Source organism: Chaetodon trifascialis, chromosome 5 (genome assembly GCF_039877785.1).
Source record: "Chaetodon trifascialis isolate fChaTrf1 chromosome 5, fChaTrf1.hap1, whole genome shotgun sequence".
Lineage (NCBI taxonomy): Eukaryota > Metazoa > Chordata > Actinopteri > Chaetodontiformes > Chaetodontidae > Chaetodon > Chaetodon trifascialis.
This window is the reverse complement of record NC_092060.1, coordinates 27,858,107-27,885,345: the sequence shown is the minus strand read 5'-3', so window position 1 is coordinate 27,885,345 and position 27,239 is coordinate 27,858,107. Positions and strand designations below refer to the sequence as shown.

Sequence of the window (27,239 nt, the reverse complement as noted above, 5' to 3'; positions counted from 1 at the left end):
CAGAACATAGAAATGAGTGTGAACATAACATTTTTCTCTGTTTGTGGTCATTATTAGTAGTAGCACCTTGTTGGGGGGTTTGCAGCTTTATCACCTGAGGAAAAAGCTTCTGCACACTGATCATAAACAGGATTCTTACAGGAGAACCGTGAGGGGACAACACTTGGACAAGGACTCTGATTGGGTGAAGAGAGACTGAAGTTACAGGTAGCTGAAGAGCGCTGATGCTGGTATCAGCCATCACAGGTGTCAAACAGCATTTTCCCAACAAACCAGATCACTGCAACATCGAGCTCAGACTGTTTCTGACAAAGGGAGGAAAATTACTCGACACTGGCCTCATTGCTATGAAATACTCTGTGTGTAAGCCTTTAAAACACAAAGTCTGCACTCACAAACACACGGCATACAGTTTTCCAGTGGGGATTTTCTAATACAGTACTCTCCCATGAGCTGACAAGCTGGTAAGACTCATTGTTTTTGGTTTTTAGTCTGAGTAGATCAGCTTGAATTTTGGGTGAAAGACGCCCATTTCTTCATTTAAACTGAAAAATACCTGACAAAAAAATCTGAATATCTGTGCTGCAAATTGTAATTTAATACAGAGTTTCACGCAGACCTGGGAGCAGTGATTCCAGGGTCCATCTCTGATGAACCAAACACGTGCTGACTCCAGGCAAGCAGGAGGCCTCGCTGAAAACCAAAAACAATGAACCCTTGACAGAGGTGACTGGACCGAGAGCCTCGAAACATAAAGTAACCAAAAGAAGATATATCAAAGACTGCAGGAGGAGTTTTGGTTGAGCTGGTTAGGTACAGACCTGTAGGTTAGAAAAACGTTCATTTAAACACACGTCATAGGTCCTTCAGCGGCAGGGTTCCTATACATTCTCCATTTCCAAATCCTCCATGTTTGATTTACAGATTACAACAGTTAAACGACGGCGGACGAGCTGACTGACGCTGCCTTTAGATCTCACAGGATGCTCATGTATCATGAACGGACGCAAGTTTTTCACACCTTTAAACACTATTTATCTAATTTTAAGACAGTTTTTTGTGGAACCCAACGATGGATAGGAACCCTGCATACGAACATACAGACAAAAGAGCTTGTTGTGGGCAGATACAAAGCAAAGGCTGAACAACTGTCGCTTCAGTACTGACCACACAGGTCAGTGAGGTAATACTACTTGAGGTCTGACGCGGCGTTTAGGGATCCAGTTGTGGTAACGTTGAAGACAGTTTAGCAGTTTGCTTTGAGTGTTAAGACATGTTGTTGTTGTTGTTGTTGAACAGAACATTGGTTTGCTGTGTCACACAGTTACAGTAAGAACAGCATGTTCCTCAAGATCAGAAACACACGTTTAAGAGCACCAAATGACCAAACAGTAGTCATTTTATCCAGAATTTCATTATCAAAATGTTCAAAAAACCTCAGTCCCTGCGTGAAACCTGAATTTTGCGAGTTATTTCTCGGAAAGACTCGTAAAATTGTCTTGTGAAGTTGACACTACTGAACTACGACAAAAACAACATCCACGCGACCGCAACTGCAACTGGCAGTGAGAAACAACTGAGAAATGCTCCCTAAACACGACGAGGTGACGTCAGTAACCTGCACCCGTCCGGACGCTCCGATCTCAAATTTCAAATGTCAGTTCACGAGAAAACGTCCAGACTGAACAGCAGGATTTCATCAGGGTAAGACGCTGTTCGCTGCTGCAGCACCACAGTTCAGACAAGTGAGGCCGGTGCGTATCTGACAGTCACTGAAATCTGTATTGCAGCTTTGATAGTTTGAGAGCAAACTTGGCTAACTGGGAGCGCACGGTGTCCCAGTGCCAGCAGCATCTGCTGCTAGCAGCTCAGCCCCCGCCTGCTGAACGGCTGCACGGACCAAAGGATGGATGGACGCTAAGGACTGAACTGTGCGGAAACAGGACGTTCTCCGCCCGAATATTGCATTTTTATGTCTCGCAGGCATTTCTGAACATGGATGTCTCTGTGTAGGACTGGACTGGTGGAAAAAAGACGCGAGCTGTTTTCCACAGACGGCGGGTGGGAGGAGGAGCGCGGGGTCGGGGGTTTGAAGCCTTCCTCTTATCTGCCCTAAACTCCTGTAATGCTATGAGAGCAACACACTTAGACCCCACATGCACACACACGGCAGAGGATTTGATATATCTGTTCTGTGTCTTCCTCAGACAACATAAAGATGCATTTATATATTTTGATAGTGATAATGAGTCTGTCTTTAAAAATCCTAATTTATCGCCTCCGGACACTCATCGCCCAAAATATAGATAGCACTTCTGGGATCCACTCTTTTTTTTAACAGTCTAAAGTCTCTCTTACTCTCTTCAATCTCTCTCTCTGTAATGACATTTTATGTACAATATTGGTATATAGAACATAAATTACTACACAAAACATTTTAGCCTATTCACAATTGACAATCATCAAGAACCCAATAGCAAATTAGACAAAGCCAACAAAATGAAAATAAAAAAAAAAGATTCAGAGACAATTTACTTGATAAACAGCTTAAAATTGATGCCTGTTATATAACTTTCTCCATATACTTTCTGTGCTCCCAAGACGTGTCGAGTGTTTTGTGGAAAGAGAAAAAAAAAACACCTTTTTGTCTAAAAAACGTCCTCCTGTCCTCTCAGTCATTGTCTCAGGAGGATGAAATCTGCATGAAGCTCAAAAAGACGGTCACGTGATTCCCGACATCTTGTTTGCGTGTAAACAGAGCACCAGTAGTGTCTTGGTTCATGTGTCTCTTCTGTACAAAAGTATAAATATATGCTTTCTCTCCATTTTTTTCTTTTTTTTGTTATTTTTTTTTTGTTCACATATCTAGGATGTAGCGGACAAAAATGGTTGTTTCAGTTCCTAAAAACACACCAGTGTTGCAGTCTGTGCTGGAGGTTGCCAGTTTTTGTTGTATGAGCCCCCCCTTTAGATCCCGATTTGCTGGCTTGTGTTGACTTTTTACCGTCGGGTGTTTGCTTGGTGTTGGTTGATCGTCTTTGCATAAATAAAAAGGTTTCGGCACAGTCCGCGGCCACTGGTCCAAAGGAAGGAAAAAAAAGCAACACAAAACAACCGTTGTGTCCGTTTTAGCTACAGCAGATCCATCTTGGGTCTGTAATGGAGCAGGAGGGGGGATTTCTGGAGGAAAGAAGAAAAGCAAAACCTCAGTGTGAGCAGTTTCTGTTCACTAAACCCTCCTGCAAGCAGCAGTTAGCTTCTGAGGTGCACCTTCGCACATCATGCCTGTCAAGCTTCGCGCTGCGCTACATGCTAAAGCGCTGTGGACGCGAGAGAGACACTGTCTCCAAACAGTTTGGGGGATTGTCTCTTTTTTTCACGCAAAATCAAAAATATGCATGAAAAATTGAGGAATCAGTTTAACAGTCGCTAACATTAGCATGTCTGGCTAACTGGTGTCCAACAGATGAAACCAGGTGTTACTCCAAAGGCTAAAAGTTAGCATATCATAAGCTAACGACATTGTTTTGTTTATTTTGGTTTTCTCATGTAAAAGTGAAACATGTCACTTAAAAATACAAACAACTCTACTTTTGTTTTGCTTTTCCAATAATGTACTTCCACAGTAAACACCTAAATGGAGCTATGCATGTGCTACATGGATCATCAGCTGATTAAGTTAGCATGAGTTAGCATCATCTCATGCATGTAGCATGAGCCAGGCGGACTGATTAGCACTGATTAGCTGGTTAGCTGATAAAACACACCAGAGAGAGAGAGAGAGCTGCTGAATAAAAATATGAAGCTTGACTAATTATGTCTGAAATCAAAGACTAAATAGTTTAAAAAATGTCCACAAATGTTCAAAACAAAAGTTTTACATATTACTAATCAGTCCAGTCTGAGTCACACTGACCTTTCAGGCCCACAGATCAACAAGCCTTCAGACAGGAATGTCACATTACGCCACAGTATTTGTCTTTTAGAGGACTGAGTTACCTTAAATCTCCATCTTGTCACAACAACAAATTTCAAAGTGTGGTCCTTTCCCAAGATTTCCTCATTGCATAAAATGTCCAACTGTGAAAAGACAACAGAAGAGCAAATTAGTGGGAAACGTCTGACGTCAGAGTGTGAGTCTGCTTTTCCCTGCGGAGACGTTAGCGTGACTGAACCGTGACAAACAGCCTCTGCTGGACTTTCAGGCAGCGTGATGGAGAGATTAAGCATCCACTACCCATACCCTGCCCCTTCCCCCTCTCATTTTTAGTTATATCCTCTGTTTCTTGGAGAGGAAGCTGGGGGAAGCTTATTTTGACGGAGTGTCCCCCCCCCCCCCCGCCCCGGCTCGCGTGCAGCAGCAGAGCTTTCTGGGAAAACACAGAAGTTCAACAGTGAACACGAGGCCGGCTCGCCGAGCAGCGCCTCTCATCTGCATCTGCCGGTCGACGCTGCGAGGCAGAGCGGGAGAGAGAGAGCGGGAAACACGCACTGCCACAGCGCCACCTGCTGGCCCTGAGCGGAACCACGCTCAGCCGGCTTTTATCAGCACCGACAGAGAGGTGGAAGAGTCCAGGTCTGCCATTAGGAGGACATAAAAGAATCCAGAGGGAGGGCCGAGGAGCTGTGATTTCATCTTGAAAGAAGCCGATGAGGGCTTTTGTGTCAAAATAAAAGACTTCTGAGGGGAAAAGAACGTCCTCCTCTGCTTTTTACATCACAGCTTTGATGCTTATGATCCTCACCAAAAACCACCTGCAGGAGGATGATGAAACTTCTTCATTCACACACGTTTTAAAGCAAAAAAAAATCACCTGTTTTACCCTCACAGATGTGAATATTTGCTGGTTTTCTTTGTCTTCTGTCAGGAAATTGAACATCTTTAGGTTTTTTGACTGCTGGTAGCACAAAACAACCCATCTGAATATGTCAACTTGGGCTTTGGGACATTGCAAAAGGCATTTTTTGACCCTTTATGGACCAAGATATTGTAAACAATAAGTGGTTACAGCATGCGTGCTGTATTAAGACAGAGATGGAGGCATTCTTTGAAACCGTAGTTCCCAAACTGGGGTTCACTCACAAGATGATTAACAAGAAAACAAAGAGGGAGAAAAAACACTTTTCTACATACTTCATAGTGTTACCGCCTCTTCAAACTATAAAAATGAGCCTATAAAAGTCGAAAACATCCGTCTTTGACAAAGCAGAGCCGTCCAGTGAAAACCACGCATCCACAAATATGGTGATTCTGAATTTTTCACATAAATTAAAGCTTCTTTTATCTCCCACACTTACAGTCGCTTTGGAAGATTAAGTAAAGCTCGTTAAAGAGGCTGGTCAGTCCCTTCTGTCGCTTTATTTAGGCGTTGGGCTCCTGCGGAGACGTTCGGATGGGTGACAGGACGACAACGGTGGGTTTACAAACACGAGGAATGAGTAAATAGCGCACTGTTCTCGAACAAAGCCAAGTGTTGTAACGCTCCGCGCTGGGCTCGCCGCTGACGACGCAATCGATTCAAACAACAGCTTTTCATAGTCAACAGAAAGGACAACAAAGGCTGGCGGGGGGGGGGGGGGGGGGGGGGGCTGCTGCCTCGCCAAAGCTGTGCGACGGAGGCCGGCGATATGATGGAGCCTACCCACTCATCTCTGTGACAGCCGGTAAAAAAAGAGACGGAAAATAAAAAGAAAAATACAGGACACAAAGGCGTCTGTGACGATTCTTCACGCCGTTCTAAAAATCCATCTGTCAAAGTATCGCCCACCGTCCCCCCCCCGCTGCTCCCATCGGGGCGGTGAAGTCGATAAATAGAAAAATTACCACATGCAGATATCATCGCTTCCTGCTAAATATAACAAACACGGAGTGAGTCAGAGCGGGAGAGGAGAAGAAACCAACCTTTCCCGTGACTTACTAAACTTTTCGGACACACGTGGCGAAGCTGAGTTTCAGCCGAGCTGCTTTAAGTCCACGTTAGATTTTAGATTTTAACAAGTGCCCGTGATACAAACACTCTCACAACGCTGGAAATTTAATTTTGGTCCTGGTCAAGATCCTGTGAGAATAACTCATGAGCCGAGGTGATTCTGCGTTTGATATTTCTTTTCCTTTATGAGACAGACTTCAAAGCGCACCTGTGCAGCCTCGCCTCGCTCTGCACCTGCAGGTCGAGTCGAGCTTTGAGCAGCAGAACAATTTGACTGCTGCCAAACGGTAAAAGGTTAACGAGCTTAACGAGCACAGAGCTGCAATTAAGCAGGCGGGGCAAAGAAAACCGTTTGATTCTGTGCAGCTTCAGCTTCATCTCTTCACTAAAACGACATTTAGCATGTGACAGAGCCGGCCCCCCCTCAGCACCCCTCTGTCAGGTCGTTATCTGTACCTCATTAAATGATGTCAGGTTGAGCTTTTTGGCGATGAACTTCTTGAGGTGGAGGACTGTGGCTTGTGCTGAACAGCGGATCCACTTGCGCTTCAGACCTCGAAGCTTGCTGCTGTTGCACTCCAAGCAGATGCTGACCTGTTGGGGAAAACACGGCAAGAAAACGTCAGCGAGGCGGTTTTCACTGCTTCAGGTTACACGAAGTGAAATGTCACAATAATGAACAGATTATGGAGATATCTGAGAAAAGATGTCTGACTTTTCATCTGGCACAAACAATAAAGCCTCCTCTCGAGCATCATGCTAACAGTTTGTTAACCGGCTGAGGGTCAGTCTGTAAATATGCTGCAGCTTAGTTAGTTAGCCTGTTAACATGCTAATGAACAGTTATTAGTAGCCTGCTAACGTTAGCATTTAGCTCAAAGCAAAGGCCACATGATCGACATCATGTTCAGCTTTAGTGAACTCTGATGTGGTTTTGCATCATTGACCAATAAAAAACTGTAAATAAATAATAAAAAACCATCATTGAGCCCAAAACTTTCACAAAAGCTGCTTCGTAAACGACTTTTCTGCTAAATTAACAGCATGAAAAATGACATGTCTGCACCTGCTCGAGCAGGTGGTGTATGTGTGCGTTACTCTTAGTTGTTGGGGTAGCAGCAGTATTAGCTGCAGCTGATGTCGTTAGCCTGAGTGCTAGCTTCTACTGCTGCTGTGCAAAACTCAAAGGGAAACTTCACGTCTGAATCTGCACAGAGGATGAACACGTTTGCTTCAGTTAACAAAATGAACTGGACGTGTTTCGCCCCGGTAGTGTTTGAGGGTCCGTGATTAGCAGCTGTGTCTCCACTTTTCATCTATTCAACCGTTTTTTCTTTTGATTGTTGGGGACCAGCAGGAGCAGCGCTGCCTGAGAGCTGATCGTTTCCTCCAATCTGTCCTGAAAACAGACTATGGGATTAGAAAAGACGATACGGTAGCTGCTAGCTGGTATTTCCAGTATCTGCTTGCACTGCACGTCCCACTGAACCACTGTTGTCTGCTTGTGTTTTGCTTATTGTCTTCCTTCGTGCCGCCGCCGTTGGCCCGCGCTCTTGTTTCTCCCCTGAGGTGGAACAGTAGGTGGTTTTGGCAGTCGATGGTTGCAGGAGTCAGAATGCATTACAGCTACTGAGCTCCTGCCCCCACGCATCCAAAGACAGAGGAGGAGGACCGAAGCCTCGTACTTTTTCATTTGTGGGTGTCCTCTTGTCACAGCCCGTCTCTTTCCACGTCTCTCCTCTGAGACACGGAGGAGCAACACAACCCTGCTTTCTGCTTAAACCCGGAAATCATCTCTCTTCTCAAATAAACGCCGGCGGCGCTTCGGTGCGCCAATAAGCAAAGAGCAACGCCGTAATATATCTGCTTTCCAGCGGCGCCGGCGATGAGGGAGGCTCATAATGTGAAATAAAAGCCTTGGCGGTGATCTGGACTCCGCAGCGGCTCCACGGCACTTTCATTACATTACAGTACATTAGCAGCAGCGTTACGGAGCCAGAGTCCTGCTGCAGTTATACGCCCTCACAGACGTGGCTGATGCAACAGGCATATCAAGAAAATATCACGCGGGGAGAGCTTAACACTATTTCTCTCCGCTCATTACGGAGTCCTGAGGGCTCGCAGAGGTCTGAGGTAATATGTCTGCTGCTGTTGTTCTTAAATCTGTGCGTGGAAGAAAAGTCTCTGTGTGGCTTCTGAGTTTAAATTCAAGGCTGGATTAATAATTCAGCACAAAGCTGAGTTCTCCAGTTTCTCCTGTTTAAACCAAAAACAGCTGTAGTTCATTAAGTTTGCATCGTTGTCTTATCGCTCCTCGTCCCGTCCACGGACTTCATGCCTCATCTGAGAATATCAACCTCTGAGACTGCACTACCTCCGGCTTTGCCGCCAACGTCGGCTCTCTCTGATCGATTGTAACTCCATTGTAATCCCTTTTTTTTTGGCGTGTCGCTGCTTTCATTCGTTTTCTCTGGCACTGCCTCAAGGTTACTCTCTGAAAGGTCGCCCAGAAGACGGCGGGAAGTGTTCTGGAAGTCGGCCACGCGTGCCGGTTCGTACGTCTGAGCGGCTCCTGCATCTTCATCATGAAGGGGGGCCGGGCGGCTTTCCGTGCCAGTCTTGCCCCTCGTCTTCATCCTTCTTGACGGCCTCTGCTGCCTTCGCTCCTCTGGACTCCCTCCTCTTTGCTGTCCCTGTTCAAATTCATCACATATGACTAAAAACCCCTCGACGCGCCGTCTCGCTTTGCATTTTCTAATCTTCTCCCTTCACAACTCTCTGCTTTTCTAATGCAGTTCATCTTTCATTTTGACATCCTCTGCTCTCTGCAGTCTGGGCCGGCTGCTGCATTCTGGTGAATAAAAGGACCTTTACGGTGTTAAGCGTCCTCAAATGTGTCTTTAACGTTTCACAGCCAGAGGAAAGTTTGTATAAGCGGACATAAAGTGGCATCTTAAAGTACCTGGCAATCAGTAAATATACATAAATGTGCTTTTATATCACCCAATCCCTCCTGTTTGTGGAGCATTTCTTAAAGTTCAAAACACTTGATTCCTCCAAACGACTCGTTCATTCTGAGGATGAGCTGCAGCATTAGTTTGGAGACTGAAGAGTAAAAAGCTGGACTTGTGCACTCTGCAGAATAATCATATATGTGATGATCTGTGGGCGGTATGCAACGAAAGGAGCGCTCCCTGGAGAGGGTCTCTACACACAAACCTCTTACTGTTACACAGAAGAGAGGCTCCTCGTCCTCTCTGTCTGTCCTTCCTCGCGTTCCTCCCTCCTCAGAACTACATTCTTCATTTTTTCACCCTGCATGGCGGCTTGTTTTCATCAGCAGGTCTTTCCCTTTTCTGGAAATCTCTCATTTCCATCACTTTGTATTCCTCTCCCTCCTCCGCGCGGTGACATTTGACACGACGGCGTTCAGCTCTCACGGACTGACGCGTTAGTTATTCTGGACACGTTCTGCGCCGCTGCTGAATGTCGAAAGGGCGAGATCTTCACCCTCATCGGGGCAGCCCGCCTTCCCCAAACGGCGGTAAAGAGGCGGCTGGTTGGAGGCGACGTGTTTAAAATCTACATGTCGGCTTTTTGTGTTTGTGAGACTTTGTGTTTCCGATCGCGTCCGTCTGGCACAGCGATGGATCTGCTCTCTGCATTATTAATATCATTTTGCGGTGCTTGAGAATGCCAGAATACCAATGGAGTCAAGAAAAGCCCGTTTCCATTTTGGATGTGTTCAGCGGACGGCAGCGGTGCGGCGCTGTGGTGTCTGTCGCTAAGTGGATCCACACAATCAAACAGCCCAAGACAAAAGAATGTGGTAATTGTGAAACAGCTTGGTAAATCACATGGGGCCCGCTTTTCTAAAGGCAATAATTGATGTGCAGGCTTTTAAGGCAACTGTACCCACAATTATCACCAGCAGCATTTTTTCCCCTTGGTGCTTTCGTTCCTGACAGGCTGCTTTGAAACCCCTAATTATTTTATCCAATTTGCTTCTTCTAATCACTGCGAGAAGACAAACCCATGTGTGGTGCCTCCCAAATGTCCTTGTTTATCATAAAACTGATTTATTGTTCCACTAAATGACTTTAAAAAACAAATAAGCTCGAGGATTATTCAGCAACAAGAAGAAAAGTAAAGGAACGAACTTTAATTTATCCACCAATAAACGGCCTTCATGGTCAGCAGAGTGAAGCTGAGCGAAAGAGGGGCTGCTGTCTGTAAGGGGGGAAATAAAGCCAGGGCTTACCTGCTCGTCGCTACGGTGATAGTCGTTGTCCTCTTCTGGTTTCTCCTCTCCCGCCTCCTTATTGGCCGTGTCCTCTGATTTTGCGTCGCCTGTGCAGAGAAACAGAGGAGGAGGAGCGGATGTGATGAATGTTGGCTCGTTGAGTCGAGCACAGATCTAAACATGCTCACAGTGAAACAAACATTTCTTTAAGTTCATCACAACTTCATGGTCTGTTTCTGCAGTGAATCTGATGATGGAGCTGCTCATTAACTTTAAGAAGCTTCACTGACCTGTCGGGACGAGGGGGGGTAACGGACATGTTTGTTTCTGCGCAGCATTTAAACAGCGTTTGCCTGTCGGAGCGTGAAAACACCTCCTGCAGAGGTCCATTTATAAGGCAATTACATGTCGGAGGGCGTCGAAGCATCCTTTATACGACTGAGCTGCTGTCTGACACGGAGCAACTTCTGACCAGGAAGAAACAAACCGTCTCCAGACTGATTCGCTTCATGAGGGCTGGCACCATTTCTACCTTAACTGAGTTTATCTGGTTTGGCCCTTCGTTCGTTTATCAGGAGGATGGAAGCAGATACGGAGGATATTAGCGATCTCTAGAGAGCAAACAGGAAAACAGAAAGATTTCTCTCACTCACAAGGGGAAGGTGCGTTCAATAAAACACCACACAGAGCAGAGTCTGAGTGCTGCCCAACGCGAGGCCAGCGGACCAGCTGTGGCCCACCATAAGGTTCCACTATCTGAAACACATGATATGATTTTGCCGTTTTATTTTTCACGAGGTGGAAATGCTCTTTAACTGTGCTTGGGATCCTCGTGCATCTTAACAACACAGCAGGTGCTGCTTCAGGCCCGAGGTCCACCGTTAACTTTCAGTTTTGGCCCTCTCAGAGAGAAAGTTTGAGACACCGAGCCGACTGTGTGAAGCAGCTGCTGCACGGCCGTCCAGGACACGCCTGGTTATGCTTTTCCTGCTGTCTGGTTGAGATACTGGACTGGGAATGAATTTTCAGATATGAAACCTACTTCTCAAAGTGGAAAACTCACTGATACGTATTGCTTTTCTGTAACCTTAAAAAACAAGAGAAATTCAGTCTACTCTTCCTGCACTCAGTGGATGTAATAACACGGTGTGTGTGCGTGTGTGTACAGTTTACTGCAGCTCAGACTGCAGATCAGATTGCATTCAACCCTCTGTGACCATTTTCCGTTCGGGCTAACTGTCACCAATTCCACCGAGCGTTGCAGGAGAGGCCTGAGCCCGCCCCGGTGTCTCTGTGGTGATTGTCTCCAGAGCCGGCCCGGCTGATTGCTTATCAAGAGGGGCTCGCTCTCGCTGTGTCTCACCTTCAAACAACCCTGGAGTGACTCTAAACAGACACGAGAGCCGCTCTGCGTTTGAGGCGCCGGGATGATTGCTTGAGTCCGGGGAGTTTAAGAGCTGAGCAGTCTGTCTCTTCGTCCATCTCACTCGCTCATTTGGGATCTCTCACATACATTGAATCATAACGCTGTGTGCAATGATGGTTTCAAGTGATGCTGCACCAGGAGGGAGGAGGAAACCAGCCGTGTGTGTGTGAGCTTATGTTGTCATGAAAAGTGCACTCAGCACACTCATCATGGCACCGTGTCCCTCCATTTTCTTGCAGTGAGTGCTCAGGAAACCAGACAATTCAGAGGAATGAGTCTGCTGTGTGCTGCTGGAAACCCGCTTTTTGTTCTGTTGAGTAGCACTTGGAAGAGAACTCACCGCATAAATACACACACACACACACACACACACACACACACACACACACACACACACACACACACACACACACACACACACACACACACACTTAAAAGCAGAGTGAATGGAGCTTATGTTCATGTTTCAACGTCACAGTGGTGCATGGCGTGTGTGCTTCTCTGTCCATTCGTAACGTCTCTGGAGCACTTTGAGTTTGTACTTTTAACCTAAATTTAAAAGCCTTTCTTGTGACATTTAGCTTCAGCTACATATGTGCTTATCTGTGTTACAGTTGTTGTGAGTTGTTTGTTTTGTGTTCTTGGAAAGAGGATGTTGGCATTCCTCCACACAAACGTCACCAGGATGAGCTGCAGTGAATTTACTGGACGTAGCGTTAGCAACATTAACATTTCTGGGTCTGAATTCAGCTCTGATGAATCAGGAAGTGCCGCTCTGTCCTGTGTGGTTAGCAGCGTGCCAAAAGATTTCATTTAACTCGGCTGGTTGCAGAGCACCCCAGAGAAAGTTTCTATTTCTGAGCGACTCTGGATAAATGAGCCTTTAATTAAGTGTAATGCGGTTCAGCTCGGCTGGCGGGGGCAGCATTAACAGAGTGCCCACTGTCGCCTGTAGTTAGCGTGGTGTGAGCGCTGCTCCTCCATGTGTTCGCTTTGCTTTGCCTTTCTTAAATAAGAGTTAATGAGGAGCATCCAGTACAGCGTGGAGGTAAACAAGGCAAACACAGCCGTCCTCTGGCTGTGAAAAGTTCCTTTAAAAGCCCTGCAGTGATGCAGGATGGAAACTCGCACTAAATGAAATAACCCAGAAGATCTTTTTGGCCTTATTGGTGAAACCGCCCGGCTCTAAAAACAACAAGGTCTGCTGGTTTTGGCTGATTGTCAGGGACAGCCGAGCCTCTAGAGGCCGCTAGCTGTGCATCAACACTACAGACAGAGTCTTCGTCCCTGCACTGATGAAGATTAACTCTCTCCGAACAGCATCATGTCACATCAATGTATTTCTCTAATGTTTACACTAAAATTTGCTGCATTCACGCTGCAGGTAAAGACAGATGGTGTGTCTGGTGTGTGGAGCTGGGAGGTGGAGGCCAACCTTTGGACCAGCTCTGAGGTGGAGTTTCATCTGCACTCGAGTTTAACAGCAGCTTTCACAAAACGCATCAAAGGCTGATGGGAAAAAGCTTCAAATGCATAAAAAAAACTATGGATCCAAGTGAGGAAGCGTCCTGATCAATGAGTCGCACTTTCGAGTCTCTTCAGTCAAAATGTTTTCATCGTGACCTAAAGACATCATACCACTGAACGGAAATGACGGCAAGATGCAATCGACGCCTCGCCGGCTCTCCGCTTCTGTCAGCGTCTGTGCAAACGATCCCTGGAACGTGTTTGAGTGGGAACACGCGTGCAGCAGCTAAACATGTCTTCAAGCGACGCGGCACGGGAAGCCGGAGAGCGGTTCCACTTCTATTTGAGCCTTAATTACCAAAATCAGAGAGGGGGATTACGCGAGCGATTAGGCCTGCCAGCATTACAGCCCTCTGGGCACACATTCCCACCAGCCCTCTGAGGCGAGCCGGTACGGAAAAGCCGCCGTGCACGAGGAGCAGGCCTCGTTCTGATTGCCTTCATCTCCGCCGCTTAATGGCTTCCGCTGTTACTTGTGGTCGTGCATCTAATGTTTCTCATTATGAGTTGGGGGCTTCACGCTCACGCTGCAGAGAAACCAATTCTAGCAGTTAGTGACAGCACATTTACAGTGTTAAGTCCAAAATGTAAAAATAGGCTGTTTTTCTAGCTTACGCTCTTCTTCTTCTCTGCTTTTCCTGGCTCATTTCAGCATGTCTCAGCATGCAGCGGCCTCCTGTTGATCAGTGCCACAGTCTGAAACAGCTGATGGGACCCTGTTTCGGTAACCCTGACGTGTCTGCATGCACGACACAAACAAAGCTCATAGAAAACCTGCCTCACAGCGCCACCAGCAGAACTCCACAGAGAAGCTTTAACTTCTCTGATGCTGGTGGACTTTCAGTCATCTGCTCCTTTTCCACTTGAGCCAAACTGACCCCTGCAGCCCTTTGGATGAACTTCAACGCTCATATCTCATAATAAGGTAAACAACACCTTTAGGCGTGCTGTGGCCCCCCATGTCTGTCATGAACTACACTAAGGTGACGTTGAACTGGAAACACGAGGCAGGGGCTACTGAACCGACCGCCAACTGGTCGTCCGCGCGTTTCAGTGAAGGACACGTCGGCCTCCTCTTCGTCTGTGTGTGAGAGTTCGGCGTACCATTGCGCTGATCTAGATGAGTCTTGATGTTGCAAAGCTCTCCTTTAATGTCTCCGGGCACCTCCATCCCCAGCTTCTGGTAGAAATCCCTCTGCTTCTTTATCTCCGCTGTGAGAGAGGAGGAGAGGAAATAAGAGCGGGCGGTGTGTCTTTGTCAAGGTCACTGCTGTCACTGGGCATTTAACATTCAGCGGTGTGTGTGTGATCTGTGTGTGTGTGCGCGCTGAAACCTGCTTCATTAAGCCCACCAATGACAGCAGGAATATTTTACTATCAGGTAGAGCGCCTGGCATCGATTTTGAGTCTTCTGAGTTGTGTCTCTAGCTCAGACTGGATGGATACCGTCTATGAACAGCAGTTTTGAAGTCTCACCGGATTCTCAGTCAGACTGAGGTCTGAGCTTTGACGGGGCTGTTTTACGACACTAACTTTAAACGTTCCCAGTGCAGCTCTGGCTGCACGCTTGGGCTCATTGTGTTGGGGAGCTCCTTGGTCTTCACGGAGCCGTTTGTTTGCTAACGCTCTCTGACAGACTCTGAGGCCTTCATGGAACAGGTGTATTTATATTGAGATTAAATTGCACACAGGTGGACTCTATTTGCCAAATTATGTGACTTCTGAAGGCAATTTGTTGCACCTGTTCTTCGTTACAGCAAACTGGGTGAATATATATGCACTCAACATTTTTCATTAGTAAATATTTCTGAAAATCCTGTAATGTGCATTTTAATTTGCAGTGATAACATGACAAAATGTGGAGAAATCCAAGTTATGCAAAGCACGGTATTTGATTGTTTGTGAACACACACAGACGGTGACGCCGGCTGTCAGTAGAGCACAGTGACAGATAAGTTTTAAGGTTATTAGTTGGATCTCTTGTGTGTTGCGTCACACAGAAAGACAATACGCGACACTTACCCTCTTGAAGTCCCGGTACCAACTTGTAGACAATGTCTTGCATTGTTCTGTCATGGCTGAAAAGAACAAGCAGGAGATTAGTCAGCTTTTAGTTAGAGGGAATAAACAGTTTGGGGCTAAAAGATGCAAATGAGACATGTAAAATGTTAGAGATGCACTTGTTCTGGATCCCTTTGGGTTTAAAACAGCTTTTATAATCTGCACCTGCGGTCTGAACGACACAGAGGAGTTGAGTCAGGAAAGAGCAGGAAAACACTTCTGCTGTTTTAGGCACCGCTAAATGAGAAAGCTTCTGCTTGATGAAGAACTGAAAACATCAAAGTGACACGCTGCATGGATCCAGATGATGTTGTGACGGTCTGAAAAGGTCAAATGGCGCCGACTCTGAGGCCAGTGTGCAGCATATGCTCCGTCACTCAGAGTGTTAAATAGCGTTTCACTGTGAGGCGGCGCAGGTGACACAGGAGCGCGGCGTGGGCTCAGCTCTGCCGTCGCCATGATGGCGCGTTCTGACACCCAGCCGTGGCAGCCAGCTAATGGACGCCACGTGTTGAGTTTGCTGCAACGTCCTGGAGGAGAAACCCTTGAAAAATGTGGCACTTGTTGTCTCCCCTGCTGTCCACTGGGAGAGTCATTGTATCTGGGGCCATAATTAGCCTCCTGGAGCAGAGGCTCGCGTCAAAGAGCAGCCGAACACTGACCCCTGCTGGACAGAGCTGGTAGTGTATCCTCACAGCCGACACAACAGGTTTTAACAGTTACTGCGACACACTGCTGTGTGTAAATGTGACAGTTAAATGAAGAGACACCTCTGTGTTAGCCTGAGCACGCATTCTCAAAGTGGGACTACTGAAGGGATGAGCACCATCCCTCCAAAACATTTAGTCTTATTTGGGGTTTGGATGACGGTGCTGGTGTCTGACACCTTGCCTCAAAATCTCCCCCTGGTGACTGACTGTGAAAGGCCACAGCATGTATATTCACCCAACCATTCACTTCTGTGGGTAAACAGGTATTCATATATGTACATAAAACACCTGGAAGTATATTCTAACTGTTTAGTATGTGGTCAGTTGTGTTACTGTTTAATCAGCCTGTGCGCTGTCTGTGTTGTCCATTTGAAAAGGAGACTGTTACCAGGTTAAATAAAGGTTTAATAAAAAAAGAGCAATTAAAGGTGCTATTAAAGGCTCACTAAAAACTTAAAAGTCCTACGTAAATCCAAACTAAAATCCCCTTAAAATAACAAAAACTACATGAAATCACAGAAGAAGCTCTGCTGGTAGTTTAGCAGTTGTCCATTAACACATTTTTACCTGGAAACTGAAGTAACTCCACTTATTAGCCTCCACCTGCCACCACAGATTAGAGGCACTCTAATCTGCACACCTACACAGGTGTTAGCACTCAGTCTGAAGGTCAGCAGACTCTACGCACCAATAAGAACCACTGAATAAGTAAAATCGCCTGTGTGGGTTTTCCCATGAGCCTGCAGGGCCTTTAAGGTCACCATAAACAACAGCTTTAACTTGTATTTACAATAAACAACATGTTTTCCTCACAGACAGCAGCTCCGTGAGCGAATTCCCTTCCCACAGCTAACTCAGACTGTCTCAAGAGCGTTCTTTGCAGGGATTTAGCAGGATGTTAAGTGTGATTCTGTGATTGTTTTATGGTCGTCTGCAGGAAATAAAACGCAGGGAGGAAAGCCCCGCTCGACGGTACGAGAGGCGGGATTAGTTCTGCTGAGCCGATTCTCTGCCAGGAGACGTCTGAGCGTCATTTTCGAGTTCGATCTCAAACATCAACTTTGATCAGTCTTCTTCACGAGCAGATGGGGTTTATCTGTCGTCTGCTGGGCGTTTTGCCTTCAAATCACTTGCGATGTTTCCCATCAGCTCCAATTTCCTGCAAACAATGAGGCAAAAAGCAGCTGTGCAAAGAGCTAATGTGTTTGAAATGGAGCATTTCCTGCAACAGTGAGTCCGCAGACGGCGCGGCTCAGACGCTAATGACTAAATTGCTGGTGCACATTAAGTTTGTGTGTCGCATTAATCAGACATTAATGCATGAGCGCTCAGAGGGGGCACGAACAACAAAACCCCTCAGCGAGGAGCGTTCAGCATGGCGGAGTGAACTTCCCAAAACAATAAGAGGTAGACTCGACGTGCAACACGCTGCGTCTTTATTATTAACTGACGAGAAAATAATTTGACTTTCAGAGCGCAAAGTAGTTTATGTTTACCGTCCAGGTGAATACTACTGCATTTTTAATTTTAAGTGGTGACCAGCTGTTAGCATCAGTCGGTCTTATTCTGAAATATGGCGCGTTACAGAAGCTACAGACGCTCTAACTGCAGTTTCGTGGGCGTCTTTGTCGTGTTCAGGGTGTAAACTGTACCTTAGTTCATGCATACGACTCGTTTTAAGACATTAAAGGCAAATTTCCATCAAAGTCTCATTACAGGTTTTCTAATGCATAATGAAAAAAGTTGTAGAAGGCTTTTGTGGCTCCAGGGGGAGCTGTGTGAAATCGGATAAACTACCTCGAGTGATGTCACTTGAGTCAGCATCGGTTGGGGTTGATTCATAAGTAAGACGTGATCTTACCAGAGCTCTGCAGTCTGCTGCTCATGTTTGCTGCAGGCTCAAAGCTACATTAGCTGCTATTAGCTTAGCACACTGGAATGCCAGCAGTCAAGCTGCATTGTGGGTAATACAGACACCAGGCTTTGCCATGGAGAAATGTGTGAAAGACAGAATCTGTGTGTGCTTCTGCTGCATCTAATTTGACCATTTCTGTTGACTGTTCAGAGTCCAATTAGAGCGATACTCAACCATTTCAGTGCTCAGTGTGAGAGGTGCTCACTGCTCACAGGTCACAGGTCACAGGTCATCTCCTTTACTGCGATGACGTGTTTATCATGCACAGCTGAGAGCAGAACTGTGGTTAAAGGTAAAGAAGCTGTGGCGTGCAGCATTAACCGAGGCTGTATCTCACCCACAGAAACACAGACCACCCTCTGCAGACACCCGGGGGCCGTTTCTGCTGCAGAGGAGCAGGAATAAGAAGGGAGGGGGCCGGCAGCTTTGTTCCTGGGTAGTTAATTCTTCACTGGCAGCGAGCAGCTTCCTGCACACTGATGGAGCACTGTCACAACGTCAGTGTGTGGGTGGGTCTGCACGTATGTGTGTGCACCACATGTTTGTGAGTGTGCAGAAAGAAACCTATAGAGGGGTGTGTAGTAAATGAGCACCGCATCTCACTGTACCTGCAAGTGTGTGTGTGTGTGTGTGTGTGTGTGTGTGTGTGTGTGTGTGTGTGCTCTGCAGCGGCTCCCTCACTCACCCGATATACTGCAGTGGATGGCTCTGATGAATAACAATCCTACACGTGGGGCACGTGTTGTTTTCCTCCAGATACTTCACTAGGCAGCTTCTACAGACTGGAGAGAGAGACACACACACACACACACACACACACACACACACACACACACACACACACACACACACACACACACACACACACACACACACACACACACACACACACACACACACACACACACACACACACACACACACACACAGAGTCATGGTTACTCTATGCACTACAGATGTATAAATAAAGGCACTGGTCAATAAGTATACTGTGTGTTTTGTGTGTTTTTAGGTGGATGTTTCAATCTGCTGCTGCTTTATGAACATGAGGAGGTGGTTCAAGGAGAAGCAGTAGGTGGCGCTAATGCTCCAAACATGTCATTTATGTACGTCATGATTCATTCACTGAATTTGTTTCATTGCACTTTACCTGTGTGTCTAATACCCAGTTTGTCCACCAGAGAGCGCTGTTTATTTCTGTACTGCTGTCCTTTAAAAATCGATCCAACATAAAAATTTAGAAGAAATACTGGCTGAAGATTTGTTTTCTTGGTTTAAATCAACAAATATTAGTATTGGTCGAGTCTCAGCTGCACAAAGATGAGAAACTGAAATATTAAACTGGAAATGTGGCCAACAGGAGTCACAAAAACACACTGTTATTGATAATTATGTCCATTCTTTTTCTAACTAATGAAGTATATGGTCTATAAAAAGGCAGAAAATCGTTAAAAATGGCCATCACGGTTTCCCAAAGCCCAGTCTGATCAATGGTCCAGGCTGGATATTCAACTAAAAATGACGTAGAGGAGAAGAAAGCTTCACATTTGAGAGGCTGGATTTTGCTGAACAAGACGTCCACACTGATGTACCAAAATCACACTTCTGACTCTCTAAAGCTCAGTTTTATGACTTTGGATGAATAATCCAAAATTAATGGAGATGATTAAAACAAATCGCGTGACCTTTCACCTCTGGAAACCTCCGTGTGCATCATACAGGACGCGCTGTGAGAGATTCACGGCACGCACGCCTCCATCAAAGCCATCTCCATCTGACGTGTTTATCGCGGAGCAGCTGCAGCCGTGACGTGACGTGAATCTCTTCGTCTGCGATGGCGGAGCTCGTTTTTTCAAAGCTAGAGGGAGAAACAAAGCGCCTCCGTGAAGCTCTGGTGTTTACAGACGGCAGAGGAGCCTCCATCTGTGGGGGAAGAGCTCCTTCTGGTGGACAGACGAGGCATTACACTGTCTGGGTCTGTCTGACATACTGAACGCTGCTGCTCTTGTTGCCATCGAGGTGTTTAGTTGAGCATCTTGTTTAGAGAAAATGAGATTGACTTAATGCTGCAAACATCAGCCGGGACAAAAGTTTCGTGCATCTGAAACAACACATTAACAACTTCAGGTACTCAGAATCAGGTGTTTCCACCGGTCTGGTGGGTTGTTCTCACTTCAAATAACCAAAAAAGCTTCCACTTTAATCTCTCTCAGGCAAACAGAGAGCGGCTGATTGGCCCACTCGCCGCTTTGATTAGATTGTTCTCACCGACCCAAATGCGGCGCACCGAGAATAAATGTGTCGAGTTTGATTTAACGGCTCCAAACACAGCGGGGGTGCGAATGCCTTGGAGCTCTAAATCCACAGACTCCTGTCATTATTCTGAAGTACCAGATAATTATGATTTCACAACAAGAACCACAAAAGATCAGCTTGGAACTTGTCAGACCACCAGCATTTATCTTCATGTCAGCATAACAATGCTGTCAGCTGCGCTCTCTGACGACGTCACGCGAGCCTTCAAGGGCGGCGAAGGTTGCAGACGAGGCAGCCGGGCCGAGATCCCGTCGACTCTGCGACCCCGGAGGACTTATGAAACGGCTAATTCGAGGCCGCGCTGCTTCTGTTTCACTCCAGCAGGCAGTAAAACACAAGCCAGCACCTGAGCTTCAGCTGCAGAGCTGCTCAACAGGCCTCGCAGGCCGGGCAGGCAGCGCCGGCTGGACGGGCGAGGAGCCCGAGAGGAGGCTCTGCCTGAAAGCTTGTTGTGGCAACAGGCCTCAGATGGTCTGCAGCTGCATTTTAAGAAGCATTCTATGACTTCAGGGGAAAACAAAGACGGGAAAACAGATCTGACGTGCACACTGAAACCTAATGATGTCAGAAAACCAAAAACTTTGAGCTTGGTGTGAAATCACTGGTTCAGATCTGCGTCTCCAACTAAAACGAGAAAACAATCGACCCTAAATGTCGTCAACGCTTTCACCACATCACACCTCGACGACTGCAACTCCTTTTCAGAGTGCTGCTCCCTCGAACGCCTCCACCAAGTCTGAGGCAAAACCAGAGGCATCTTTTAAGAGCTCCTCCGAAAAATCTTTGTCTTTGTTTTAAAATTGAACATTACGAACATGTAGATTTTTGTGTGCTTTGTTTGGAAAAGTGCCGCACAAATGAAGTCTGCTAACTAACTCCCATTTAAAAGCTGATTGGACGCGAATACACGGGACGACTTCTGAGCGGAGCAGCTGAACAGGCTTCACACACACTCGCTAATCAAACTCTCCAGACCCATTAAAACACCTTTCATTGTTAATTATGTTCTCATTCCAAATAATGTTCATTAATTGTTTCATTTCGGAAACGGGCCCGTGTGGTGTGCTGCAGCTGAGACGCAGCGAGAGATCCGTTTGATTTCCTCTTTGTTTTCTCTTCACAACAGTTAAAAACACAATCAGCTCCAATGTGTCGTAAACATCAGAGCCTGTATGATTGAACAGAAGGAATTATCATTTCTGCATCAGTGCACGCTGTTTCCATGCACCACAGAGCAAACAGCAACAAACAAACAAGCAGGAATAAAAGTGAATGCGATCGTTCGCCAATCCTTTCTGACGTAAAGTCAACTGAAAACAGCACAAACACGACGTGTTCACTGTTTTCTCTCATCAGCTTCATTGATTTCTGTAAATATCTGATTATGCTGATTCTGATGCAGCGAAACATTTCAAGCAAGCTTTACCAGCTGCAACATTCATGTAATGTACATATTAATTCAGCAGTATCCATCATTAGAAATGGGCCATTCTGTATGATGAGTGCTTTCACTTCAGTAATTTAAGAAGCCAGCTGTCGTCCTTATATCTGCAGACTGCTTTGGCCAACAATAGTTACCTCTGACTAAACTATTTTATGATGTCAGAAAGCTCCTTTCAGAGCGTGACGATGAGACGGGGTCGTCGTCTCCTCAAATGTTCACGTCTTTCCAAAACTGTGACGGCTGATTATTCAGCTGACTTTGTTGAGACGGAGCTCATTAATGAACATGCAGAAGACCGAATCGTGAGACAAATAACGGACAAAGAGGGTTTCGCACGATAAAAACATCTTAGAAATGTTAATCTTCTCCCTGTTGAGCGTGTTTGAAAACAGAAGACAAGCATGAACACACAAACTGAGGATGAGGATGAAATCTAACGCTGAAGACGCCACGTGCCACTTACCGTTACGGATTTAAGAGAACTCTAAGGAGGCTTTTGGGAGAGCCGAGCCGAGAGCAGACAGTATAATGACAGCACCTGAAGATACAGATACAGATACACAGACGCTGCCATCCGCCTTCACCGCGAATGATGCGCCGCGGCGTGAACGAGAGGTGACGTCCTCTCACCTTCTTATGAGCTAATAAATGTGCAGATTACCTGCCGGAGACAAGAATCTCATTTACTGTGATCCTGTGAGTCTGACATTCATATAAACAACCAGAGAGGTTTGTGTTCCGGGCGAGACGTGAATAACTGGAATTATCACCTCGCCGCTTATCGTCTTACGTCCATGTCTGTCCAGACTCATATGATACATGTAGTGAAGGCTTTGGAGGACTCACATGAGGTTCTCACTATGCAGACATGTCTGGTTCCAGTGACTAATGTCCACTGAGACACATGCTGGCTCCACTTTGAGACCACCAACGTCTAAGAACTTCATCCTGGAGTCCAAATTTTAAGGAAGCCCTTCAAGGCGTTCCTGAGATGTCTCGTTCACGATAACGGGACAGGTTTACGTACAGATGGAAGCCTGGAAACATGTAAATGCCTCAAGCCTCGTGAAAATGAAGGAAAACATCAGGCTGAAGCTGACAGCAGGTAACAGACGACACAGACTCCACGCGGCGCTGAGAGTCAAAATCCAGCTAGAAACAGCTGCACGGATCACAGAGGCATCACTCTGCCTCCAGGAGTCCTCCCGTCAGGAATACGTCCTGAAGGAAACACCTCGTGAGGCGAGATACACCGCTGGAGACCGCCGAGTCGACGACAGATTAGAGGCGACAAGGAGACAGAAAAACAGCAAGAAAAGCAAGAGATGAGCAGCAGAAGTGAAAATGAAAGAGCGTCTGAAGTGAGACGGACAGGAAGCCAGCTGGCTCCCGCGAGGCGGGACCTACAGGTGTGTAAGCACTCTGTGACGGTGGTGGCGTCGATCAGGTAGCCCTCACACAGGCGACATGTGATGTGGGCGTTGATGTGACAGAGCTTTATCTTCCTCGTCAGCATGTCGGGGTTCTGCGGAGGAAGAACAAAACAAAAAGAAGGGTTAAAGCTTCGAGCAGAGACTCAAACTCACACAGAAAGACAGCGACTTTGCGTTTTTAGGCCTTTGTGAGCATCCTGTCGGGGAAACGTTCAAACTATCAAACTAATTTCCTTCATACATTCACAACTATGTTTGAGTGAAAGACAAGAAAAATACTACTGACACATTAAAGCATGAATCAATCTTATTTAGCTGTAATAAGAATAAACACACAGTTCATTTAGTTCACAGTGAAATGGTCATTTTAAGGAACCGACAATTAAATCAATATAAAACAAACCATGAACTATGAAACATGATGTCAGCGTGCACATCCTTTACTCAGTTATCATTCGTCAGAAGCTTGAAATGCATCATTTCTGCAGATGTTTGAGAAGGAAACCCTGGAAGCTCTCCGTCTGTCTGCCTCAGCGTCCTGCGGGTATCAAGGTGATCCTTCACCGAGAGGTTTTAGGCTCAATCTCTGCAACTGCTAATCTGCCCGGCCGCTGTGTGCCGCTTCCTGCTCATGCGCTGTGCTGCTCTGCAATTAAAGCTAAATGGCTTAAGTGTAAGTTGCGTAACATCACAGATGCTCGAATAAAGGAAGCTGTAATCCCAGAGTGGCGAAGAGGGACAACAAGACGCGGACAGGACAGAGGGGCTGTAAAGAATGAGTCCCTGATGGTTTAAAGTGAACTTAAATCAGCCTTCATTACGGCTGTGCTCTTATTTTGTGTAAGTAACAAGCACACGATGTGATCGATGCCCGGACAGATCGTTAGCAGCCTCAAAAGTCTGCGTTTACTCCACCCTGTGCTTTGTCCTGTAAAGACCAGAAGAGCTGCAGCAGAGGCCATTTCGACCTGCAGGTGTGAACATGTCAGGGCGCCACCTACGGGCGTGGAAAACAGCAGCTTCTGCCAGGCTGATGTCTGCACCACATCCAGACACACAGAGACAGAGCGGCTATCAAAAAGGCAAATATGAGCTAAATCTTGACCTATATGGAGGATAATCAAACACATTCCTTCAACGAGCTCGACGAAAGCCTCGGAGCACAGAATAATAAGACCACTAAAACCACTGAATAAAAGCTGCTGCAACACAACACAGCCAGTAATACACCCATTACCACAACAAGGAACAGCAGGCTGGATATCACTGCAGCACTTCATGTCAGCTGGAGGGGCTTCAGCGTTGTCTTATTCTATCCAAGGAGCTGGTGAGCCATCGCTCCTGCTTTCCTCTGCTTTCCTGCCAACTGCAGCACCTGTACCTCCTGTGTTTCATCCTCATCATGTGTCCTTTTGAAGAAAACTTTTAAGAGTGTGTTGCAGCAGCCTGTTTGAAGTTACTTTTCAAACGCTGCTGTGATGTTTCTGAGGCGTCGTCAGGTACAGGCTCACTGTAACGCTTCATTCATACATAAAAATATCTCCGCCTCGCTGGCAGGAGTCGCTTAGCTCACTGCTAATTTTAAACCTCGGCGAAGACGGTGAACTCAGATCAGCTGTGCTGTCCTCAGTCCAACGTGTACCTGCACGATCCCAGGGAGACACGGCGGGCTAACAGGCAGCGACAGGGAGCTCGGCCGGTGATTCATGCCTGGAGACGATGTTGAAAGCGGTGATTTGCGATACAGAAGCTAAGTGTGTTGAGTAACTGTATGACTAACTGTGGTTTCACTCTGTGAGTAACATCGTCAACAAGTCGGTGGGAGCCCTCTGCCCTCACGGAGCCGAGCAAACTGGGAGAGTCAGCTGCTGCAGACGCACGGCTTCAGTCGAGCCGGACAGAAGTTCCCTAAAACCACGAGTGAAGGGCAGAAACGTACGTCTGTCTGTAACAATCATCCTGAGATGCAACATCACATCATTTCACTCTAACTCAGCTGGCCTGAAAGAGGATCGGCAGGGATTCGCACCTCCGTTTGAAGGTGTGTCTTTCACTGGTGACCGCACCTGTTTCGAGTCGATGGTGTTTAAAAGCGGCGCCCCCTTTAGCGCCATTTACCGACGCACCGTGCAGCAGGTGCTAGCAGACAGCTGCTGATCATCGTCGACCTTCAGGCTGTTCTGCTTGGCCTCGAGTGTTTGTCGGCTTCTGTCTGGAGGTTATTCGAACGTGTCTCTGAATCATCTCTGAAAGATGACAAAGCCCCTCTGACACCACAGCCGGCGAGCTTTGCCCTGACCCGACAGGACACTGGTCACTGAGTCTGAACTGGAGATGGAGACGTGACGCGGCGTAGTTTGACCCGGCGTGGCCGAAAGTGCAAACGTAAAAGCCCCTTTAAGTTTAATCTGGCTCTTACGATCAAAACCAGCTCGCTGTGCACGGCGGAGCTTTCATCAGGTGGATCCTGAAGAGAGTCTCTGTTCATCAGTGGCAGGGAGAACTTTTAAAACAAACTCAAAGGGAATGTCTGAGCTGCTCTTCTTCTGATGAAACAGACGGCGGTCTGCTCTCAGCCACCCGGAGGAGGACGCCCGGCTGTCTGGCCCCGCTCGTGCACTGACTCCCCCGACTCATTTTTACATTGAACGTATCTTTGATTTTGTCAACCCTTCTTACTCTGAACCAGCTTCTGTCTCACACGTCCGTCAAATCTACTCTGTTTGTGTTTCCTGGGATTTAAGAGCAGCTCCGTCAATGATCGCTGCTCTTACTTTAACTGGCCAGCTTTAACAAAGCCTGAAACACAGTAACTGGCTGATCAGGCGCCCAGCTGTAACTCAGATAATGGCTGGTTGTGCCCGGCGAGTTAGACGCGAAGACAGCTGACATCCATCATTTAGAGGCTCCATCCTGCTCTGAAATCCTCGCTGACTGCTAAAGCGTCTGGACTCTGAGACGGATGTGAGGAAGATAAAGACACTGGACGAACAGAGATGTTAAAATCATCGTCTCCAACTGTCCAACTGTCAGCTTAAAGGAACTTTTTTGTGATTTCATACCCCTAATATGTCAGTTAAAGCTGAAAACAGTCAACTAATCAGTTAGTTGAACTTGTTCTTGCACTATCAGCGCGGCTCTTACCCCTAATACCGCCATGCGTCGACTGTGGATGGTGCAGCGGCCACGTCTCTTCCTGCGGGTGTGCGGCCGACGGCGTTAGCTCCTCATCATGGAGAGCCTCTCATTGGAGCCTGCAACAGGAAGAAACAAGAGGCGGCGCTGTTAAAGAGATGCTGCTATCAAAAATGTCCCACAACGGCATTCTTAGAGAGTAAAGAAAACATTTTGGGATATAAGCTCTGTCGTTTTCTAACGCTCTCGTGTCAATACACAAAATATGAGGCCTCCAGCAGCTGGTTAGCTTAGCTTAGCATAAAGGCTGCAATCAGGGAGAAGCAGGTAGCCTGGCTCTGTGCAGAATCTGCCAACCAGCACCTCCAAAGCTCACCGATTAAATCCACTTTGTTGGATCAGTACAAAAACTGAAGGGTGTGAGGGTTGTGAGCCGGACGAGTTCTTGGCTGGGGGGCAGCTGTTGCCCAGAAAACAGCAGAGTTACTGCTCCTGGCCCAGAAATAGTACGACCTGTAACATCCTGTAAAGTGGTAAACTGTTGGCTTAAACCTCAGCTTTTGTGTAGCTGTGAATATGAGAGTTTCTGAGTGCTGGTGGGCAGATTTTTTACCTTCAGACAGAACCAGGCTGGTGGTTTTTCCCCATTTTCCAAACCATTTTCCATACAAACACGAAGTGATCAGTCTTCTCATCTAACGCTTGGCGAGCGAGTGGATTCAAAACTCTAAATTAGGTTTTACTGAGCAACCCAAGACAAGAAAGCGAGCCCGACTGCAATGGAAATTCCAAGGAGTAACTCCTTCACTGTACCACCCACGCTGTCTGATTGACAAGCCAAATGCCACAGCTTGGCAGGAGGGATCAAACAGAAAGACTGTATTACCACACAGGCGTAGTACTGTACACCGTTCCTGAAAGTTGTAGCCGTCCTCCGCAGAGGGCAGCGCGTTCGCGTCCCGCCGCCAGGCAGCAGTGACTCGTCCTGCCGTCACTTGCTGTGATTCACTGCTTAATTGTAGGAGTCCGAGCACTCCAGTCACGATGGGAGAGGGAATGCCAGGCGGACGCCCACCGCCGCTTTCATCCTCCTCTGAAC

General features: G+C 46.8%; 1 protein-coding gene across 1 annotated transcript in view; it reads right to left on the bottom strand.

Moving 5' to 3' along the window:
* Nucleotides 1-349: 349 nt before the first annotated feature.
* Nucleotides 350-27,239, bottom strand: part of LOC139331526 (polycomb group RING finger protein 3) — a 46,098-nt gene continuing 19,208 nt past the window's right edge. Inside the window, exons 2-10 of the mRNA XM_070963027.1 lie at nucleotides 26,150-26,259; nucleotides 22,980-23,097; nucleotides 18,498-18,594; nucleotides 15,149-15,204; nucleotides 14,231-14,338; nucleotides 10,192-10,280; nucleotides 6,387-6,524; nucleotides 4,000-4,080; nucleotides 350-3,180 (exon numbers count right to left, since the gene is read on the bottom strand). Coding sequence (XP_070819128.1) covers nucleotides 3,133-3,180; nucleotides 4,000-4,080; nucleotides 6,387-6,524; nucleotides 10,192-10,280; nucleotides 14,231-14,338; nucleotides 15,149-15,204; nucleotides 18,498-18,594; nucleotides 22,980-23,097; nucleotides 26,150-26,164 — 750 coding nt within the window. The 5' untranslated portion in view covers nucleotides 26,165-26,259 and the 3' untranslated portion in view covers nucleotides 350-3,132. The remainder of the gene's footprint in view (nucleotides 3,181-3,999; nucleotides 4,081-6,386; nucleotides 6,525-10,191; nucleotides 10,281-14,230; nucleotides 14,339-15,148; nucleotides 15,205-18,497; nucleotides 18,595-22,979; nucleotides 23,098-26,149; nucleotides 26,260-27,239) is intronic.